At 38.3% G+C, this 20,023-nt stretch overlaps 1 protein-coding gene across 1 annotated transcript; it reads left to right on the forward strand.

Moving 5' to 3' along the window:
- Positions 1 to 1,216: 1,216 nt before the first annotated feature.
- Positions 1,217 to 16,442, forward strand: LRIT3 (leucine rich repeat, Ig-like and transmembrane domains 3). Its single transcript, XM_085058384.1, has 4 exons — positions 1,217 to 1,425; positions 2,731 to 3,209; positions 10,923 to 11,228; positions 12,255 to 16,442. The coding sequence occupies exons 1-4, from the start codon at positions 1,217 to 1,219 to the stop codon at positions 13,316 to 13,318; spliced, it is 2,058 nt and encodes a 685-aa protein (XP_084914510.1). The 3' UTR covers positions 13,319 to 16,442.
- The last annotated feature ends 3,581 nt before the right edge of the window (positions 16,443 to 20,023 follow it).

Below are 20,023 nucleotides of genomic sequence, written 5' to 3' on the forward strand. Positions count from 1 at the left end.
CTGTTTTATGATAGTCACAGTAATCTTTTTAGAGAAGTTAAGGAGACAAAACCTGCCAAGATTTTAGTTTTTGAGAGTGAGGTTTATTGGCCTAATATGTCTGTCCCAAACAAAAAAGGGTAGCAAAGTGACCACTGTGACTCTGACAGAATTAGAAAAGGTGACAGAAGAGCCAGGAGAGACTGAAGTGTGAAGTGCTTAGGTTCAGTAACCCTAGATTTTTAATATATGTTAATTCCTTTCATGAAGTACTTTCCACCAACTTCCCTTGAAATTTTTCTGGACTTCAAATATTCTGGATACTCCCTGTGGCTGTATATTTCCATACCAAGTGTCCATGTTGGTATGCTTTGCAAAGTTCTGTTTCTGTGACTATGTCAGGGAGTCAAAATATCTACCCTGTCCCTGTAGAATCTTTTACTAGGTTTTAGGATTTTGAAGGAATTTCAGCATATTTTAAATATTTTTAAAATTTTGACTTGCAGAACCAAATTAATGTGTAGGAAAGACAGCTTTTGTAAGTACCATGTTTCTAGTGCCTGTGACTGCACAGCAAATGCTGAAAATGTGACAAAATGTACCCTAAAGCTCCACACTTGGGAAGCACATAAAACTGAGTAAATATTTATGGTAATTTCTCATCACTTTTAAGTCAATCTTGTGTTTATATAGGTCTGATGTTTAATTTTCAAGAAATACTTTGTTGGTATGAGCAATGGATTTGTTCAGGATGAAAAATTGACTTTGTATAGATTTAGCTTCAATTATTATCTACGTGTGCACCTACAGTTTTGGCTTTGCAGTGTATAACTTATTTAAAGTATATGTGTATTTTTGGCAAAACCCTGTTTTTACAGGATTTTTTAAAAGCTCTGGAATCTAGGCTTCCTATTAATTTGTCATTTTCAGTATTAAAGAAAATGCCATGCAATATCTTCGTGGTGTACTAGATTTTCTTCAGGAACCGTGGAACTCTTAATAGACAGTAACCAATGCTCTGCCTCTTAGAAGAAGAAAAGAGGTATTTTATTACATGCTAAATCTACAAGCTACATATTAGAGCAGCCTTGGAGCATGGCTGGATGTGATTTGAGGCAGAGTGTGTTCTGAAAGAGTAAGGAGTGAGCTGGTTTAACTGATGCCATTCAGGATGCATTTGAAGGTTAAGCAACTCCAGATCTCGGCTAATCTGCTGTAATCTGCTGTTACTAAATGGATGGCTACATTCACATTCGTAGCACACTGCACACGAGTGCCTAGGAATAAAGCTTTCACATTTTTTTCATGTCAGTTCTTCTGGGAGGAAGCCATGTATCTATTTATTTATTTCTACCTCCTAATAAGTTTTTTTGAAGAAGTTTATGGCTTTTGTCCTTCACAATGCACTTGTGTTTACCATGGCAGAAGTGATGGCACTGGAACAAGGTATATATTTTATTATTTGTTATATAGGGCAATTTATAAGGAAAAGGGTTGAAGAAATTTGAGATAACATTCTCATAAATCGCAAGTTAGTTCTAGCATAGATGAAATGCAGGCATATTTTACATTAGTGTTCTACGGCTAGCAGCATTCCTGAGTAGGAGCAGATGGTGATTATGGCTTTGTACTTAGCAAATAGCTACTCTAAATCTTCATTTTTGCAGGTGGCAATTCCTTTCTGCTCTGTGACTTTCCTACTATTGTAATGTCCTTTCCATTTCTGCAAACTAGTTAACTACTCTAAAATGATTCTGGTTTAAATAAATACAGTAGCTTTTTTTTTTGTTTGTTTTTTGTTTTTTAATCTGCAGTAAATAGTATAATTTTTGATAGTAAGGACGTTAATTTGAAGTGTGGTGACCTGGTATTGTCATGTCAATTTTAGGAGATACTCTTTGTCATTGCTACTTATTGTCACTGCCTAGCTGGTATCATGCAGCTTTATGAAAAATAAAATAGAGGAAGAATCTAGAGAAAGGGGGGAGAAAATTAATGATAAATTTATTGAAGACAGAGGAATCTTTGAGCTATTATATGCAAATAATATACCCCAAAGAAATTGATTCCTGAAATCAAATTACTGAAAATGCTGAGAAATCCCATTTCACTGAAACCATTGTGAGCAGAAAGTTCTTGTCATTTCTATAAAGCAAGTTATTTGTACATAGACTCAAAAAGAGGGCTAGAAAGCTCTTCTTTACTGAATTTTCTTTGGTATATTTTCAATTTTCAGTCTATTGCAAAAGGTAAGTATAGAAAATACTTTGAATCTTCATCATACGGAAAAATTAGATATTAACAATCTTAATTTTGAATTTTAATAATTTTAATAAGAGGGCATGCAGTTCCTGCTTGAGATACATGCATGTATTATTCCTTGTACAATGGCTTCTGTCTTTCACTTGTCAGTGGAGAAGGGGGTAGATAGAGGGTGGTGCTTATATACTTCAGAATAAAGCAAATTTAGGTGGTGCTTATATACTTCAGAATAAAGCAAATCTAGGTTTCATGTGAAAGGATCAGTTCTGGTTTGTATTCCTTTTGTCTTTAGATGCTCCTTGTTTGTGGAGTTTGTTCAGCTTTTCAATGCAGAGAGCTGTTCTTGATTTCCATGTTCTTTGTTCTGGTAGCAGTGGTGTTGCAGAAAGTTACAGTATTTGCATTTAAATCTGAAATTCAGATTTCTGATAAATAAATGCAAATATGTCTCTCCCCCCCCCCTCATTTTTTTTCCCCTCCTGATGCTAGGTCTGTGCTCTGTAATGATCCTGACATGTATGAGATCCCTGTGAATGTTCCTGTGGATACTGTGAAACTTCGAATAGAGAAAACTGTCATCCGGAGGATTCCGACAGAAGCCTTTTACTACCTGGTGGATCTCAAATACCTGTGGGTCACTTACAACTGCATTGCCAACATTGATATCAGCAGTTTCTATAACCTGAAACAGCTGCACGAGCTGAGGCTGGATGGTAATCTGCTCTCCACTTTCCCTTGGGAATCCCTGGCAGAGATGCCCAACTTACGGACTCTAGATCTGCACAACAACAAGGTGACCAGCATTCCCGCTGACGCTGGCCGCTACCTGAGGAACCTCACCTACCTGGACTTATCCAGCAACAAGCTGACCACCTTGCCCTCAGACCTCATGGACATTTGGCCCCCCTTCTCAGGAGCTATCGTGTCCAAGAACACAGACATTTTGGTGACACAGAGAGTAATTTTGGGTATGTTAAACAGTCTGTCTCATTCCTTACTAAAATGTACATAAACGTTAAATTGCACATGAGGGTAGTTAGAGGACCAGCCTAGGATGCAGGAACTGTGTTTGTAGCTGCAAGCATGTCCATTTGCAAATGTTTTTTGCCCGGGGCTCACAAGCCAAGCAAGTAGGTAGAGCTGATGTTTGTATAAAGCCTGTCCTGTGACACAATGCTGCAGATAGTGTTGGTGGTTCAAAGTAGGGCAACTCTGCTCCCCCCAGGACCTCTGCTGACCTTGCATTACTTTAAAGCTGACTGATTATCCTGAAGTTTTTCCCAATTTACATATTGAATATGAGAGAGAACAGGAATCTGACCCCTACGTATTTACAATACTTTTGATAGTGTTTGAGGTAAGTATTTAAGAATAACTTGGTCAGACTCTGATTTTTTTCATCATTTGATCCCTTTCTCTACTATGCAATTGCATCAGTTCTGTTTGTGGCATTGTGCTTTGCCTTACACTTTATCTCCACTTCCTAGTCTTGGTAGGGTAACCCCTTTCTCTTCTTCAGTCTCAGGCTGGAAGAGCTCTGCCAATAGTGTTCTTTTCTATCACTGTTTACATATAAGTGCATGTTTTGATGTTTTTGTAGTGTAGCAGGTGGAAGGGAGGAAAACCAGGTGACTGTCCCTACTGTAGTAATTCTACAAGCACTGGTAAAGATCTGTCCTGCATTGCAGTGTCCAATATTTCCAATTTCTTGATCTAAACCCCCACTATTCAGTGTTCATTTATTCAGCTGCTTTGTTTCACAGCAGAAGCTGCAGCTTGAAACGCTCATTCAGATAATATTTTATATAAGTAACTTAATAGATGCAAGTATGACTTCATAAGCATGGTAACCTTAGGTTTGCATTGTTAAAGGGTCTTTGTTTATTCAGGATTTAAAAAAAAAAGCAAGAAAAAGCTGTAAAAGTAAGTCCATCTCAGGTCTTCTTTCCCTGTCCCCCTGAAGGCTGGGGCTGTAAAGGCTACACTGAAGGCTACAGGAGGCTGTAAACTGGGAGCTGACTGTGCTAGATCTAATCCTCATGATCTCGTGTGGGAGTCCCAGAGGTTAATTGGTTTTCTTGTCCTGCATAGCCCTCACCACCTATAAGACAAAACAAAAGGAATTAACAACAACAACAAAACAAACAAACAAAAAAGGCAGCAAGCCCCAATTCAAAAAACAAACACCAAAAAAATCTTAAAACCACACACACTCTTCTCTCCCCTTAACTCTGGGAACCATCTGCAAGCTTCCTCAGTGCAGGCACTTTTCCAGCCTCTTGTAGTTCTGGCAAACCCTCTGGTGCCAGCATTGAGTTCCTTGGAGACTTGGGATGTGACCTTTGGACTGTTTTCTGTTATGAACTATGACTGGGTTTTAACACAAATCTCCAGAGGGGAACACACACTGGGTTTCAGCAGCACCTTGCTTCTCTTTTAATTTAGTGTTAGGTCCTAAGGGAGGTTCTGTGCAGACATTATAGATTTGCACCTGAGAATGTAAAATGCCAGGTAGTACTTTAATTGCATTGGGTTGAGTAAATGTACCTTAGGTAAGCTGTGAATGAATTAGCTGATTTTCTTTGCATTGACATCATAGTTTTCTGATGAGTATATCCCAATGCAGACAGTGCTTGCTACATAAGAAATTCTACAGTGAATGAGAAAACATCCCCTTTCCCTGGAGATTAGGAAGTGCAGTGCTCTCTATGTCATGGTTTATTTTGATAAATTTATTTAATCTCCACTGAGTATTAGTTTTATTATCTATATTATTGGAGCTTATGAAGTTGTAGTTTTGGCAGTCACACTCATTGGTGCTCTGATGGACTTACAAAGCAGCTGTTTTTCAGGAATGAATGGCTGATTGATAGGAATTATCAGGCTAGAGAAAGATGACTGAGGAGCTGAGATGTTGTAATGCTCCAACCATCTCCAAAGGGATGTTGGCACATCAGGAGCAAGGTGTGCTCTCTGGCACTGCTTCCTCTCTGACACCCCTCCTGTTTCTGCTGGAGCCTGATGAAGAAGTGAATCCCATAGATACTCTCCTTCTCCTCTGAGCTGGAAGGATCTAGCCTGCAGGGATGCAGCTCCAGAGGAACTGAACCATTCTGGTAAAGTCAGTGCTGTTCTTAAAGCCTGTGGCCAGACCACCTCAGAGCCTTCTGTGGCTCCTCCAGTGCTTATGTCAGGGTAGTGAGAAAGTTTCTCTTAAGATCTAACCTCAATCTCCCTTACTGCAAACTAAGCTGATTACCTCTTGTCCTGCAGGGCATGGGCATACAGAAAAACTAATCACCATCTCTTATAGTTCTCTTTCATAGGTTTTCCTTCCCTGTTTGCCATCCTAAATAACCACTCTGTTTCTTTCACCAGCTTCTAGATAATGTAAAGGTTTTTGTGGGTTTTTGTTTGTTTGTTTGTTTGGGTTTTTTTTTGTTGGTTGGTTTTTGTTTGGTGTTGTGGTGGGTCTTTTCTTTGTTTTGGGTTTGTTTTATTGGCGTTTTTGTGGGGTTTTTTTTTGGTTTTGGGGTTTTTTTGTTCATTTTGGTTTGGGGTTCTTTTGGGTGGTTTTTTTGGGTGAAATTTTTTTTGTTGTTGTTTGGTTGGTTTGCTTTGGGTTTTGGTTTTTTTTTCTGTGTATAGGTTGGGTTTTTTTGGGTATTTTTTTCATTTTTTGCCACAGTCACTGGTTCCCTTTGGACTCATTTAGGTTTTAAAAAAAATGTTTCTCTTAAAAAGTGATGGCCAGAAGTGCATGCTTTGATGCTCAGGAGTGTCCTATGTGCTCCAGCCACTCTGTGGGGGAGCATTCAGCCTGACCTATGTACCTGCATGGAACAATCACTGCAGCCAGAACTCTGCTGGGAGCTGGAACCCAGAGTAAATAAACTGCTGGTTTTTGTCTGGTCAGGAAAACAGCAGTCAGATTCCAATTAGTGTCATCAAATATGGCTTGAACTGTCTTCTCTCCTGGTTCTGGCAAAACATGATTGTCACTTGTATGTAACTAACAAGATCAAAACCAGCAAGGCTCTAAACTCATATGTTTGTGCATGTGTATTTTTTAACACCAGGAGGCGATTTTTTCTTCAGTGTCTTGACTGAGCATCAAGGCATATAAGAAAGTTCAGGTTCCCCATGTTTACTTCAGGGACTCTTGGAGGAGCCAAAGGCTGCTTCTGCCAGAGGACTGGCATGTTAGCATCTCCTTATTCCAGTTCATCACCTCTGTTCTAAGAGGTTTGGCCTTTTTAACTAGCTCCCACTGTATGGTGTTCCTTTGTGTGTGCACTGTGCTAAATGAGAGAGGGTCAGGGAATGATTCCTGGCCCTATGGGCAAGTGGTTCACTCTGGCTCTCATCCACACAGTTTAGGGCCAACTCTCTTTAAAGCTGCCTGTCTGTTCCACACTTGGTAAGATTTAGCCCTTGGTTCCCTGTGGGCTCCACAGGATGCTAAAGTGATTCTAGAATGTAATGGGGATGTTTTTTCTTCAGTCTAACTGCCTGAAATAATGTGAAAATTGCATTGGAAACCATTCAACTGTGCTTTTGTGATATGAAATAGCAGGGGAATGTTGTATGCCTGAAAGGCTAGGAGGAGCAAAGCCTGCTGCACTTGCACTGGGGGCAACAGCAGGATAGAGAGAGCCATACTTGGTGTGATCTCATCCATAAGCCTTTCAGGGAGCAATCCCTGGAGTGCAAACTCTCCCTGGACCCATGTCTGGCTTTGTCCTGGAAAGTGCCCTTTGGAACAGCTCAAAAGAAAGGTCTGGAGTGAGCTGAAAATTAAACAGTGCAAATGATTGTGAGAGCACTGTGTGAATTCATGTGGCCCATGGTTACCTCTGGAGCTATAGCCTAATACACTGATCCAAATCACAAGTAGGTTTCAGCACTGGCTGCTGTGCATGGATTTACATTTCCAGCAGGAATGATGGCAGTAGCATGTGGTGGGCTCTAGTGAGTCACTGAGAGGAACAGAAGAGTCCAGTATTCGACGCAGTGGCAGCTATATGAGATCTCTATATGAGATGTTGCATGCAGAGGTGCCAAAAATTTGGAATGCTGCAGGTCTGTGAGGCTCCCAGCTGTTATGCTGGGTAAATACTGCTTTTCCTGGAGCTGCTCCCTAGCAATTGCCATGTGGTGGAAATGCTGCACCACAGTGTTGGATATGGAATTTACTGTTTAGAACCATGGATTAAAATGTGTAGGTTCAGTTGGGAAGAGCCTGGAGTGGGCTGGCCCAAGCTGTGGTGAATATTTATATCAGCCCAAAACTTGAATACTTGGCGTCTTGCCATTTTGCAGCAACTGAAAAGCAGTGTGTTACACAAGTTATGGCCTGAATCTGGTTACTGATTTACAAAGGAGATTTTGCTCATAACTAAAGTCCATATTGACACAGCACAGGGAAATGCTGCTTACTGAGAAGACTACAAAAATGTGCATGCACACACACACATACACACAAGTCTGCCATTGTACATGCAAGTGTACATATAAATGTGTGAGAGTAAATATAAAATATGCTAAATCTAGAATAAAGGGTTTTAGAGCAATTAATAATTGATATTAAAATAATACTACATTGGTCTATTGCAATGCGTAAATATTTATCAATGTTTTTTTTTACCTTTGCTAGTATTTCTTTCTCAGATCAAGAAACTGCCCTGATATTTCTACAAAAGAATCCAGGATTTATAAAGACTTTCTGCTTCCTCAGATACACATGCCATCAGAGACTTACCATTATTTTCATTTTTGCTTCTTAAGAAATTGTATTTTTTTTATTAAAGCTCCCTAATATTTTCCATTTTCTTATTTTTCCCCCTTTTTAACTTTTTCTTTATTCTTTCACGTGTTTGTTCTCATTTCTAACATCTTGCCAACACAAGCTGTTACAGTTCAAAATGCCCCTTGTAGTTTGGAAACTCTGTTTACATTCACATTTCTGTTCTCTTCAACAGTGACTGAAGTGTAATAAAATTCAGAGTTTCATCCTTGCTTCCAACTCAGTAGTGTTTCATCTTTTCATTTTGGGAGCTCATGTAACTTGATGATTTGCAATGGCTAAAAATAATGCTAATAACTGTCAGGTATTGGCAAGACACAGATAAACAGACAAGTTGTGCCATGGAGGCAAGGAAGGAACTCCTGTAGTTGTATGTATTATATGTATTTGTGTAAATTCTTCTGCTTTAGGCAGTTCCACTGGGAGTCATGATGGATGGGGGAGATGAGGTGACTGACTACCCTAATCCTTCTTTGCACTACTCACAGAAGTATGGAGACTTATGAGAGTACAGCTTTCTTCTGAAGCTGAAACCAGGACTTCAGGATGGCCTGAGATGCTCAAACCTCTGTCCCAGACTGGACTAAACAACCATCTAACCTAAGGACTGTTCATCATTGATTCATCATTCCTTTTATTTTGTCAGTTTCTGATACTTATTGTAATGACTTTGGCTTTTCTTCAGGACACTGGGAGAGTATGAAAGCTGTGTAGGTATATACATTAGAAAAGTTCCTTCACTGAAAGGAAAGTCAGGGAAGTCGTGGAGTCACCATTCCTGGAGGTATTTAAAAGGTGTGTAGATGTGGCACTCAGGGATCTGGTTTAGTGCTAGACTTGGCAGTGCTGGGTTAACAGTTGGACTTGATGGTCTTAAAGGTCTTTTCTAATGTAACCATTCTATGATTCTATTTCACAGGCTTTTGAGCACTTTGAGTAAGTTAGAAACAATATTAAACCCCTTCCTTTCCTGCAGCATATTTTGTAGGATTCACAAATGTGTCAGAAGAAATATTGTCAGTAGTGTTCGGTGTAAGGGAGAATCTGCTGCCTGGTGTGTGAGACAAGACTATTTCTTAATGTAGTGAGGAAAATTGACACCTAACAAGCAAGTGAGAAGAAAAAAAAAATACAGGAGTATTGTTGCTAGCTACAAATCTTCCCTAATTGAAAAGATGAGCACAAATAGTTACATACATGTGCTTGATTGAGCAGAATTTTTATCAGCACAAACAGTTGATATGCCTAGATTTGGAAAACACTTGGATGGTATCTTTTCTCCTTATGAATATATGTGTGATGTTCACAGGCAAAATTTTACATTTTCAAGATTTTTTTTTGAGGAAATGCAGTTGCTGATACACCTTCCTTGACTTCTCCTTCTCTGCTCCAGCAAACAATAAGTAGTGAATAGATGTAAAATCTCTTCTGTCTGGAAGGAGTGAAATTGGATTGTGATGTCAAAGTCATGGAATCTCTTCAGGTCAAGTCTTGTTTTAAAGAACAGGGATTAATTGGGGTTTACCACAGTTTTAACCAATCACTACCATTGTGCTTAAAATAACCTAATCTTGGTCTGGTGATAAAAGGAAGCAGTAGTTAATTATTCATATATTCTTTCATCTGCAGGTTTTTTCCGGAACAAAACCCTTCATTTTTCCAATAGGTGTTTTGATAATTCTTGATGATACACACTGAACATTATTTGCAGGTGTTTAGAGCTCTTTTTCTCTTTTAATACTGACTGTGATATGACTTTTCTATTGTTCAGTAAATTCAATAGTGAGGGGTCCTTGCATACCATCCCTTATTTCAGACCATAAGTTTTGCTTATTATTAGTACTTGGACAAAATGAGAAAGGCATACCCAAAAGGGTAAGTCCAGTAAGAAAATACTTGAACTCGTGTGATGTGCTGTGTTGTATTTTACCTGGTGAAGCCACTGTTGCTCTATGAAAGCCAACACAGGGAAATAATCAATACCAACTGAGGATTTAGATTGACATTCCTCAGAAATGGCTTTTCTCTTTCAACATAATAAGTTCACAAAGAGGGAGAAGGTTCTCATTCTAAGACTGGAACCAAGAAGCAAATGTTCTTGGCTCTGACAGAAGAGAGATAGAGTTCTTGTGTGCCATCATAAAAATATTGTAGTCATCACTTTTTTTGTGGTGCTTCCTATTTTCTACTCTTCTGATACTCTTCTTGAATGTATTTTAGAGGCTGTACTAAATTGAAGCCAGATTTCTAACAATATTGGTGTAGTTCAGAGCCAGATAAGAATTTTGTTGGCCTAAAGCTTTTTCTCTTTAGCCTTTATCCCATTTTCTCAAGGGGCAGAGATGTTGGTGTAAGGTCTAAACCATTAAATCATCATGTTCTCCTCAAGCATTGAAAAAAGGGTCAGGGAAGGTCAAGCTGTAAGAGCCCAAAGAAAGACTAAGAGCAGAGGAGAGTTACTGGAAGCAATAGCTCTGAGAAGCTGTCTTTCCAGGAGGCACAGGCAGGTGAAAATGTATCATCAGTCTTAAGACATCTTTTCAAAGGGTTTTTTTCCTAGATAAATAGCAAAGTTAAGCACAGGTAGCGCCAGCACATGACTATGCTCCGGTAAACTTCTGCAAAGAAGAAGTTTAGCTTAATAAACATTCTGTTCTCGCTAACCTCTGAAAATACTCCCCCACCAATCAGCTGAACAAAAATCAGCTGAAAAAAAAAACCTCACAAGTTGGAAGAGAAACTATTAACTCAGAATAGGGCCAGGGCTGTCCTTGATTGTATTTGGTGGTAGCCATGTGTCACACTGTAATCACAATATCCACATATTGACTGACAACATTTTCTTTTCCTCTCCCCTCTTCCCTCCCTGCCTCAGGTTTTCAGGACAACCCATGGTTTTGTGACTGTCGCATTTCAAAGCTGATTGAATTTTCCAAAATTGTGGACACCTCTGTTGTACTTCTTGATCCGTTGGTTTCATGTAGCGGACCTGAGAGCCTGGCAGGAATCTTGTTCCAGAGAGCTGAGTTAGAGCAGTGTCTTAAGCCATCCGTGATGACATCAGCGACAAAGATCACCTCCCCGCTGGGCAGCAACGTCCTGCTGCGCTGCGACGCCACGGGGTACCCAACGCCACAGCTCACCTGGACTAGGTCAGACAATATCCCAGTGAACTATACAGGTATAACTGCTCTTTTGTGGGAAACGGGAGAACCAAAAACTGTTGGGCTGCTTGTGCTTTGAGATCACTATAATGAGTAACAGTGGATTGTGTGTTGCATCAAACTGGCAATCGTATCTGTGCAGCAGCTGTTGTGAAATTCTTTGTCTAGTTCTTGGTCTTAACAGGTCCAACAGATTGTTTTGATTCTGGATGTGTTCTGTTACAAGAACAATGTGTGTGGAAGGGAGAAATGGGTGAAGTGGGGGAAGAATAAAGGAAAATGGAGGTTGAGTTGGTTGGGCCCTAACTCAGAAGCTGGAAAGCAGAAAGGGTAATTTGTTGCTGGAATCTATGTTCTGTTTCAAAATGTTAATGTTAAAAAAGCCAGCGAGACCATAGCTGAGCCACTTAAAACTCAGCATTGCAAACCCAGGATTGTCCAAATTCATGTTTTCCATGTTATTTGCAAATGTTGCAAGGCTGTCATTGTCTGATATCATTCTAGCTGCTATGACAGATATTTATGTAGTAACTTAAATGTAAAAAATACTACTTGCTAATGCCAAGTAGTTAGTTAGAAGTTGTCATAGGTCTGATGAAGGTAAAAATACTGAAATATCTTAGGACAAAGGTAATTTCCAATAGTGCTTTAAATGGGTGGCATGGTCAGGGTCATGTGAAGTCAGGAGGTCTTTTGTTTAAGAGTCAATAGCAGCTTTAGGATATTTGATTTCACTTTATGTGGTTTTGTTTTTCTTAGTGAAACTGCACACTATATTCTAATTACTCCAGACACTAATTTCCATTTTGACCCAAGCTGAGCACTTTTATTTAATAATAGAATATGGCTGGGAATTCCATAGATTGTGTTGGAAATTTGGTTGGAAATTTGTTGGTTTTGGATTTTTTTGACTGCTTGTGTTTAAGTTTTAAAAGTTTAATACATGTAATTATTTCCGGCAGAAAGGGAAGAAGTAGTCTAACAATGTTTACTTCCTCTTTGCTTCCCATTCATAATGTTTTACTCCTTGCATTTTCCTGTAGTTATTCAAGAAACTCCTGGAGAGGGTGTCAGATGGTCCATAATAAGCTTGACAGGAATTTCATACAAGGATGCTGGAGAATACAGATGTAAAGCCAAGAACTTGGCAGGAATGTCCGAAGCTGCTGTGACAGTCACAGTGGTTGGTGTGGTTACTACAACTGTGTCACCACAGAAGTATGGAAGGAAGCCAGAGGCTGAGAGGCAGAATACAACCCAGGAGGAATCCAAGCAGGAACCTGAGAGGACAACCACACCTCTTTCCACCACACCAAACTCCACAGCTCTGGTTAGCACTGAAAGATCGACCAGCATGACGTTTGCTGACAAGAAGCAATCCAGGCTCATGTTAGATGGAAAGAAAATTTCAAAGGCAGTGACAAATGCAAACAAAAAGCAGGCTGGAGATTTAAGAAAGAAAGGTGAGGACACTTCAGTGAACGCAGCAGGTATGGCTCAGCAAAATGTTACTGTGCAGAATCTAAGAGTCATCAGTGAAACCGATGAAAGAGTGACCTTAACTTGGAAAACTGTCAATGCCACAGGCAATTCCGCTGTGACTGTGTTATACTCCAAGTATGGTGAGAAAGATATGTTGCCTCTAAGCACGGATTCTAATAAAAACAAAGTCACAATTGATGGTTTGCAACCTAGTACTCAATATATGGCCTGTGTCTCACCCAAAGGTGTGCCACCTACCAAAGAACAGTGTGTTGTTTTTTCCACCGATGGGTTAAATGATGAAAGCAACTCTGAGTTTTCTATTCTGATAGTGGCCAGCAGTGCAGCATGCGTGGTTGCTTTACCTTTGATATTTTTCTTGCTCTACAAAGTTTTAAAACTTCATTTGAAACCAAAATCTGCAAAGGAAGCTGACCTTGCAAAAGAGACTTACGTGAAATTTGAAACGCTATCGCTGAAGCCTCAAACAGTGAGTGCAAGAGACCAGCTCTGGGCACGAAGGTACACAGACGAGTCAGAAAGACTTCTCCTTTGCTCTAGGTCAAGCATGGATTCTCAAATGACCTTCAAAAGTGAGGGCTCCAGGTCTGAGTATCTGTGCTGAACATGGGTGAGGGTGGAGATGGAGTAAACGATACGTAAAATTAATCCAGAATGATAATCTGGAAGCAGATTGATGCTAGATGGTGGTCAGAATATATTATTGGATGTAATAGAGTTCTACTGGATGGTGGTGGGTAGGAGGGAGACTAGAAGAAAAATGTTGCCTGTTTATTTTCATTTTTTAATGTTTGTGATTTTGGATGTGATGGAATGATGTTCTTCCAAAGAAAAATACAACATGAAATGGTTCCCTGGTTAAAGATATCTTATGTTCTTATTAAAACATTCTGTTTTCTCTCATTTTACCACGATGTGCTAGTTGCATGTATCAAATATGAATCACAATCTGCATGAAAGCCATGTAGTTCAAAATAATAGGAAAATAATTTTAACTACTTCTATTGTGATCAAAACTTTATTTGAAAATACAAGTTTTCTTTGGACATCAGCTTGTGCTTTGAGATGTCAAACAGCTGTTTGTACAGTATCCTGGGTTGAAAGTATTCTCAGGCCAGTCAAGAGTGAAGTCACAATTTACGGTCTCTTGAGAGGCACAATACACATCGTATTGTCATTTTGCAGATTTTATTGCAGAGGGCAAAGAAGTTTCTTTAGTGTCCTGAAGCTCAGGTAAGAAATTGAGTAACTCCGAGAGAGACACTGGATAATAATATTAATTTACATCAAATGATCTTATTGCAAAATCTCAGCCTTAGAATTTACTTGTATGTGTCTGTCTATATACCTCAATTTCAGAAATCTCTGCACAGAAAATTTTGTGGTACTGTGTAATAAAACACACACTCTTATATGTCTCTAGATTACACAGATATTGCACAATGTAATGCACTACACTGCAGTAATATAATACATTTTGAGATACAGTAAGAGGAAGTTTTTCCTCAGGTCATGTTGGATGTGAAGTTTAATGAGCATAGTAAAACTTAATTGTGAGCATGCTTCCCAATGTTTAAAAACCAGGAATTAATAGTAACAATGAATTCAGAATTGCCTACTAATGAAAAGAATGAATTGTCTATTCTGAGGCTGCTTTTTCTAATGCCTGAAGTCAATAAGAGAATGTTTGTTGTTCTAGCTTCAGATATTATGTTTAGAAGTATGTATGAATTGTGAGCCACAGCTTTTCCTAAAAATTACAACTGTGTTGTTTTCTTGGACCTTTTTAAGCCTAGGGGAACTGTTTGATTTGTTCAGAAATTGGGAATCAACATTTTCCAGAGGGAGAAATACTACTCAAAGCTACAAACCAAAGCTTAGTTTGTCAGCTTCAAAACAGTAGCATTTCTCAGTGTCACTAATGTAGGATGAAATTTTGCCTGCTGGAATGCTGACAAGCTGATCTTGTAAGGCATAGCTTGGTGAGGGAAAAACACTTTGTCAAAAAGCCTCCAACATAAAATCACGGCAGAAAAAGAATACACTGAAAAATCTCTGTAGTACCTACATGATGGTTCCAATGACCAGGCTTAGTAGAATTAGTGTTTGAGACTATGGGAGCTGTAATAAAGAAGCAGGTGAGATGTTCAAAAGTGCAAAATTAGCTTGCCTGCTTAGGCTCAGCCTTGGTGTTCCTTTCTGTGTTACAAGTATTTGTGGTTAAAAAAAATCAATCTTTCTTCTTTTTCCATGAATAATTTTGGTTGCAGTGAAAATGGTTTTAGTTTTCTAAGTAGAATATTTTACTTTTGCAGGTTTGTTTTTTTTTTTCTTTTATTTAGAATTTTCTAGGGAAAACAGATTCTTTTTGTGTCAAAACCAAGGTTCATCTGACAAGTTAATGACAAACCAAGTTTTTAACAGGGCCTGAAGTGTTACAATATTTGCCTTCTATTTTCCTGGTAGAGAATATAGTTGGTAGTTTCTGAAGGTGTTTCCAATTAAAACCACCATATTTGTTGTTAATGAGAACAATTGTTTTAACTTTCTTTCCCTGAAGAGTATTTGATTTAAGGTTTCAAAGCTCTAAATTGAGTTCTGGAGTTCAAAAGTAGTATCACCTGACTTGTAGGTGATGCATCAATATATTGAACTGAGGTGGTGCACAGTTTGTTTGAGAGAGCTCACTTGTGAGCGTTAAATCTTTTTGTTTGACTAATCCTTGTGGAATTAGCATGTCCTAAAGTTAGAAATTAATCTCTGGCCACATGGGCTATCAGTATATCAAAGATGGAATTTACTATAACGAGCACGTTCTTTCAAGAAAACATGTTATACATTATTTTTTCCACAGTTCTTGAAACAAAAGGATTACATAATCCAGACATGCTTCTGTAACTCATGTCAAAACACCAAATTTGCTGGGGAACTTTGATAGGAATTTGATAAAGAGGGCAAATCACACAATAAAGATATTTGCAATGTATCACCCAGGATTGGTTTAATTAAAGAGCTGAAAAAATATTTTACTATCAATGTAATTTTTCATATTGTCAATTGTTAATGATGGAATCATTGTGAGATAGAGTTTGTCACCCATAATCATTTGTACAATGTCTTCTGAAATGCAATACTGAATCAGTCATCAGTCACTCTGAACAGTGATGATATGTGCTTGCCTGGTGGGTGTATTGGAGAGGATTTAACCTGAGTTTGTGTAGTTTTTAACATATTTTGCACTTTGTTATCTGAATTCATCCTGCTTTTCACCAAAAAGGTTAGACCTCTTTTTATACCTTACCTACAATGGGTGTGTCAAATTTGGGTGATTAATGAAATAACTGAGTAATGTGAGCAGAATTCTAAGTAAACCTCATTTTTATTTAGATCTTTATTGGACCTTAGTACTTACCATAGTAAACCATAATCTTGGCTTCAATGTGCACTTACTAATCCAAACTTAAGGCATCCATGCATCTATTTTAGTCCTTGTCATTGCTCACAGTGGGCTTTACATTCCTTGCACCATCATCGGGTTCTCATGCTTTTCTCAGGCAGGGAATTAAGAGACAAAACTCTTCCATGTGTAACATGAAAATGTCTGTAATAGCAAAACCATTCAGACTGGGACTATATCTGGGAGGCTAAACAAAGGACATTTTAAACCCAGTACCTTTTCAAAGAAGTAATTAAAATAGAAGTTGTTTTGATGTGAAAATAAAAAAGTTGGTTTTATACAAGACAGTTTTTCTGATCCTTTTGTCTTTGTTTATAGCTTTAGACAATGTGTGATGAGTGCAGCTGTGGGGACAAACGGAAATACGAAAAGAAATGAGAAAAAATACAGAAAGAAGGCTGAGAAACAGCAGAAGGGTGATATCCTAGAGAATTCTGGGACTGTGTGCCACAAAGTCTTTTGCTTGCAGTTTTGCTGTGTACATGGCAAGGGTGCTGGGCCATCTGCAGACAGGCAGCTATAGAATGATGAAGATGCTGCCTGCTTATTGCCCTGATTGGAGCTCTACACATGCCCAGGTTTGACAAGGTGGGAGCAGCTGTAAAATTGCAGTTTGTAACTATGGCACCACGGGAATTTGAAGAATGCACTTGAAGCTGGTCTTGAAGTCTGCCTGTGTCCCAGTGAAAGCTGTGAGAGGATTTTGGAGAGCATTGCCTTTAATAGAATTACCTTCTCAATAGAACAGATGTTTTCTTTCATTGATAAATCACTGAAATTTTTTTACTCTGAATTTCAAACTATCAGAGTTCCCTTCAGAGTGGAGGCACAATTAATGTGTCATTTTGATGTGTCTGAAAGACTCCCTTACTAAACAGTGGCAAAATCAAGCTGAATTATCAGTCTAAAACAGCCTGTATCAAGGAGAGATTTATTTTTTTCTTACAAAGCTGTATTATTCATCAGTGTTCAAGATGGGAATATTTTCAATCAAAAAGGCAAAAAGCAGCTATGAACTAAATGATATAATATTTCCTAATATAAAAGTAACTGCCCTTTTCCCCATTTTTCTATATTTTATGAAATAACATCCTAACCTTGTGTTCAGAAAAGAATGTGGAATTGCTGCAGCAAGATCAGTAGCACCTGCCAGGTATATATTTTAAGTATATTTGTTCTAACTTCAGGTCTGGCATTTTTGAAAGACCCTTGATTGACTGAAGAGTATTATGAAAGGAGCTGACTGTGCAAACAACTACAACTAACCTCTCATAGTAATGGAATACCAGTTTACTGACAGTATATGAATGTCTGCATTTTGCAGAAGAAGCTCAAACCAGAAAATACTTTATTCTAAAACATGATGAGTTATCAAATATTTGGCACATCTTTTTTAAGGAGGAGTCAAAGGAACTTGGTGTGGTTTCTTGTTTTTTTGTCTTTTTTCTTATGCTCTTTTATGGAGCTAAGGTGACAGAGAAGTTTTAGTGAAATGCTTACACCCTGAGAAGGCTAAAATGGAGTGTGTTTTCTTACTCTCTTTTAATACAGGAGAAAGGAGATTTATATGTGTGTGTGTATTGAGGGCAGGAATAGAGCATTCCAAGGTTGTTGCCTCAGATAAAGTTCAAACAGTTTCTTCTAAGGCCTCTGCTATGGGCTGCTGGTACTTGAGAATGCCACTGGATGAGATGGAAAGTAAGAACAGTCCAAATGACAATTACTAGTAGATTTGGTGCAATAATTTAAATTTATTAGGTTGCTTGTTTAGTCAAGTAAACGAGTGCTTTGTTGATTGTTGATTTTTTTTAGTAAAAAAAATCTACTAAAATTTGATTTTAATAAATTTTTAGTTTATTTTTTATTCACTTAGACACACAGTTGAAGGAAACCTCTAGCATCCTCAAACAAATTTATCTAATACTTCAAAAAGTATATTCATAAACAAATCTCTAGATCAGGTTCTTGCTTGACTCTCATTTATTTTTTCTAGTTTAGTATTGTTTTGGAAAACAGGAACAAAACAATACATATAGTCTATTTTTTATTATTTTCCAGTTGTTAAAACAGTCACAACTTTGTTGAAGAAAAATTAAATTAAATCCAATACTCATAAGTACTGTTTTTTGTAAGAACCTGATTTAATTAATTATGATGGAATCTGATGCCATGGGCTGATTGGATGGACTACTGAGTCATGTGTCCTGAGTTTTTGCCTGCTAATATTTAGCCAAATGTTTGAGGCTCCAAAAACAATTTGTACCAATTATATTTTTTGATTTATAGCCCAGTCCCTTGTGTTCAAGATCATGCGGAAATTAAATCACAGAGGTAGAAAGAAGACAGTATGAGCATAAAGTAAGCAGCCAGCTATATAACATGGCAAGCTAAATTCAGAATAGTATTACTCTCTTTTAATGTTACTTTTCTCCTTGTATAGAGCCTTCTTCAGTGTTTGACTAATCCTGCAGTGTTTTGCTAGCTTCTGATTGCACATGAATGAGATTTTCTGTATGCTCTCAGGTCTTGAGTGACATGTTCTGGTTTCTCACTGATTCTCCAAAACAGAATACTACTTTTTGGTTTTTGTTCTCTGGCATAGAAGTGACATGGTGGAGTGATTTCCTCCCTGCTGAAGCAGGAATGTGAAAACAGGAATCATAACACTCCTCCTTGTTCTGGGCATCATGTTTCATAGCTGAGGATTAGAGAAAGTAATGTTATTCTGAATTTAATTTGCCATTCCCCTTAGTTGGCTGCTTACTGTGCTCTTGTATTTTCCTCTTCCTCACTCTGTGATTTAACTTCCACATGAACTTAGGCACTGCACCTTGCAGTTGTAGTGTTTGCTGTTGTGTCTGGATCAATATCTCCAAAGCACTCAATTCCTGGAGTTCTGTGTCAATTGTTCTGAGTTCAGCCTAAAATCTGAGCATAGCATTTTTCAGTAGAAGATTGTGCTAAATTACTTCTCAACAGTAGGAAAGGAACCCTCTAGAATGGCAGAGGCATATTTTCATGCACAAAAGTGCTGTTTATTTGTTCCTTTCTTGAGCATTCTTTACTCTTTGACAGAGGAGCAGACATTCCCTTTGGATAGAGTAATCAGCAGCAAAAACAATGAAAGAAACATTTTTCACAAGCCAGAAAAATAATGGTCTTTGTTCTGGTCAGGCAAAATGATTGAATAGACATTATGCCCAGTAGCTATATGAACTATTTCTTTCAAACTGTAATGGGACTTCATGAGGAGAGGTAACTAATAAAGTCCCTTGTTTATTGGTAGAAAATTGACATTTTCCTGTGTCTCTGACAATGACTTAACATTAGAGAATGCTTTGAATGTGGACTGGCAGAGACAATAGTTTGGCCAGTCACAAGGCGATTGAGTGTTTGATTTCTCACTACTGAAGATTCAGAGATTTAGAAATGAAATCCGAATCAAACGGTATGACAGAAAAAATGGTGATTCTTGAAGCTCGTTGTCCTTCATAAAGAAACTAGAAGAATGGTCGTGGAAATTCTTATAAGGGGTGATTAGTCAGAAGCTGTGCCAAGGAAAGGAATAACGTTAAACAATTGCTCTTTTTGAAATAAAAGACTGGAAAAGTTCAGAATCAATGGATGAACATTTAGAAAGGTGCTTAGTACAAGCAGAACACATAAATTATAGTTCTGTGGCTGGAACATGAAAGAAGGATTTTTAGTGTAACTGTCTATGAACAAGTCTGCCTTGAAGTTGAGCACTGAATTGGCACCTCTTCAAATGCAGATTCTAAATTAACAAAAAGGCTGTAGTGGAGGGGTATGCATGAGAAGCAAAGGAGATTCCTACAGAAAACATACAAGTAA

This window comes from Lichenostomus cassidix, chromosome 4, assembly GCF_008360975.1.
Source record: "Lichenostomus cassidix isolate B80296 chromosome 4, HeHo_3.0, whole genome shotgun sequence".
NCBI lineage: Eukaryota > Metazoa > Chordata > Aves > Passeriformes > Meliphagidae > Lichenostomus > Lichenostomus cassidix.

Excerpts from the sequence above, each read along its gene's own strand:
- LRIT3 (XM_085058384.1), top strand. The coding sequence starts at position 1,217 with ATGGCTACATTCACATTCGTAGCACACTGCACACGAGTGCCTAGGAAT. Across the intron at positions 3,210-10,922 it reads GACACAGAGAGTAATTTTGG|GTTTTCAGGACAACCCATGG; the intron begins GTATGTTAAACA and ends TCCCTGCCTCAG. Across the intron at positions 11,229-12,254 it reads TATCCCAGTGAACTATACAG|TTATTCAAGAAACTCCTGGA; the intron begins GTATAACTGCTC and ends ATTTTCCTGTAG.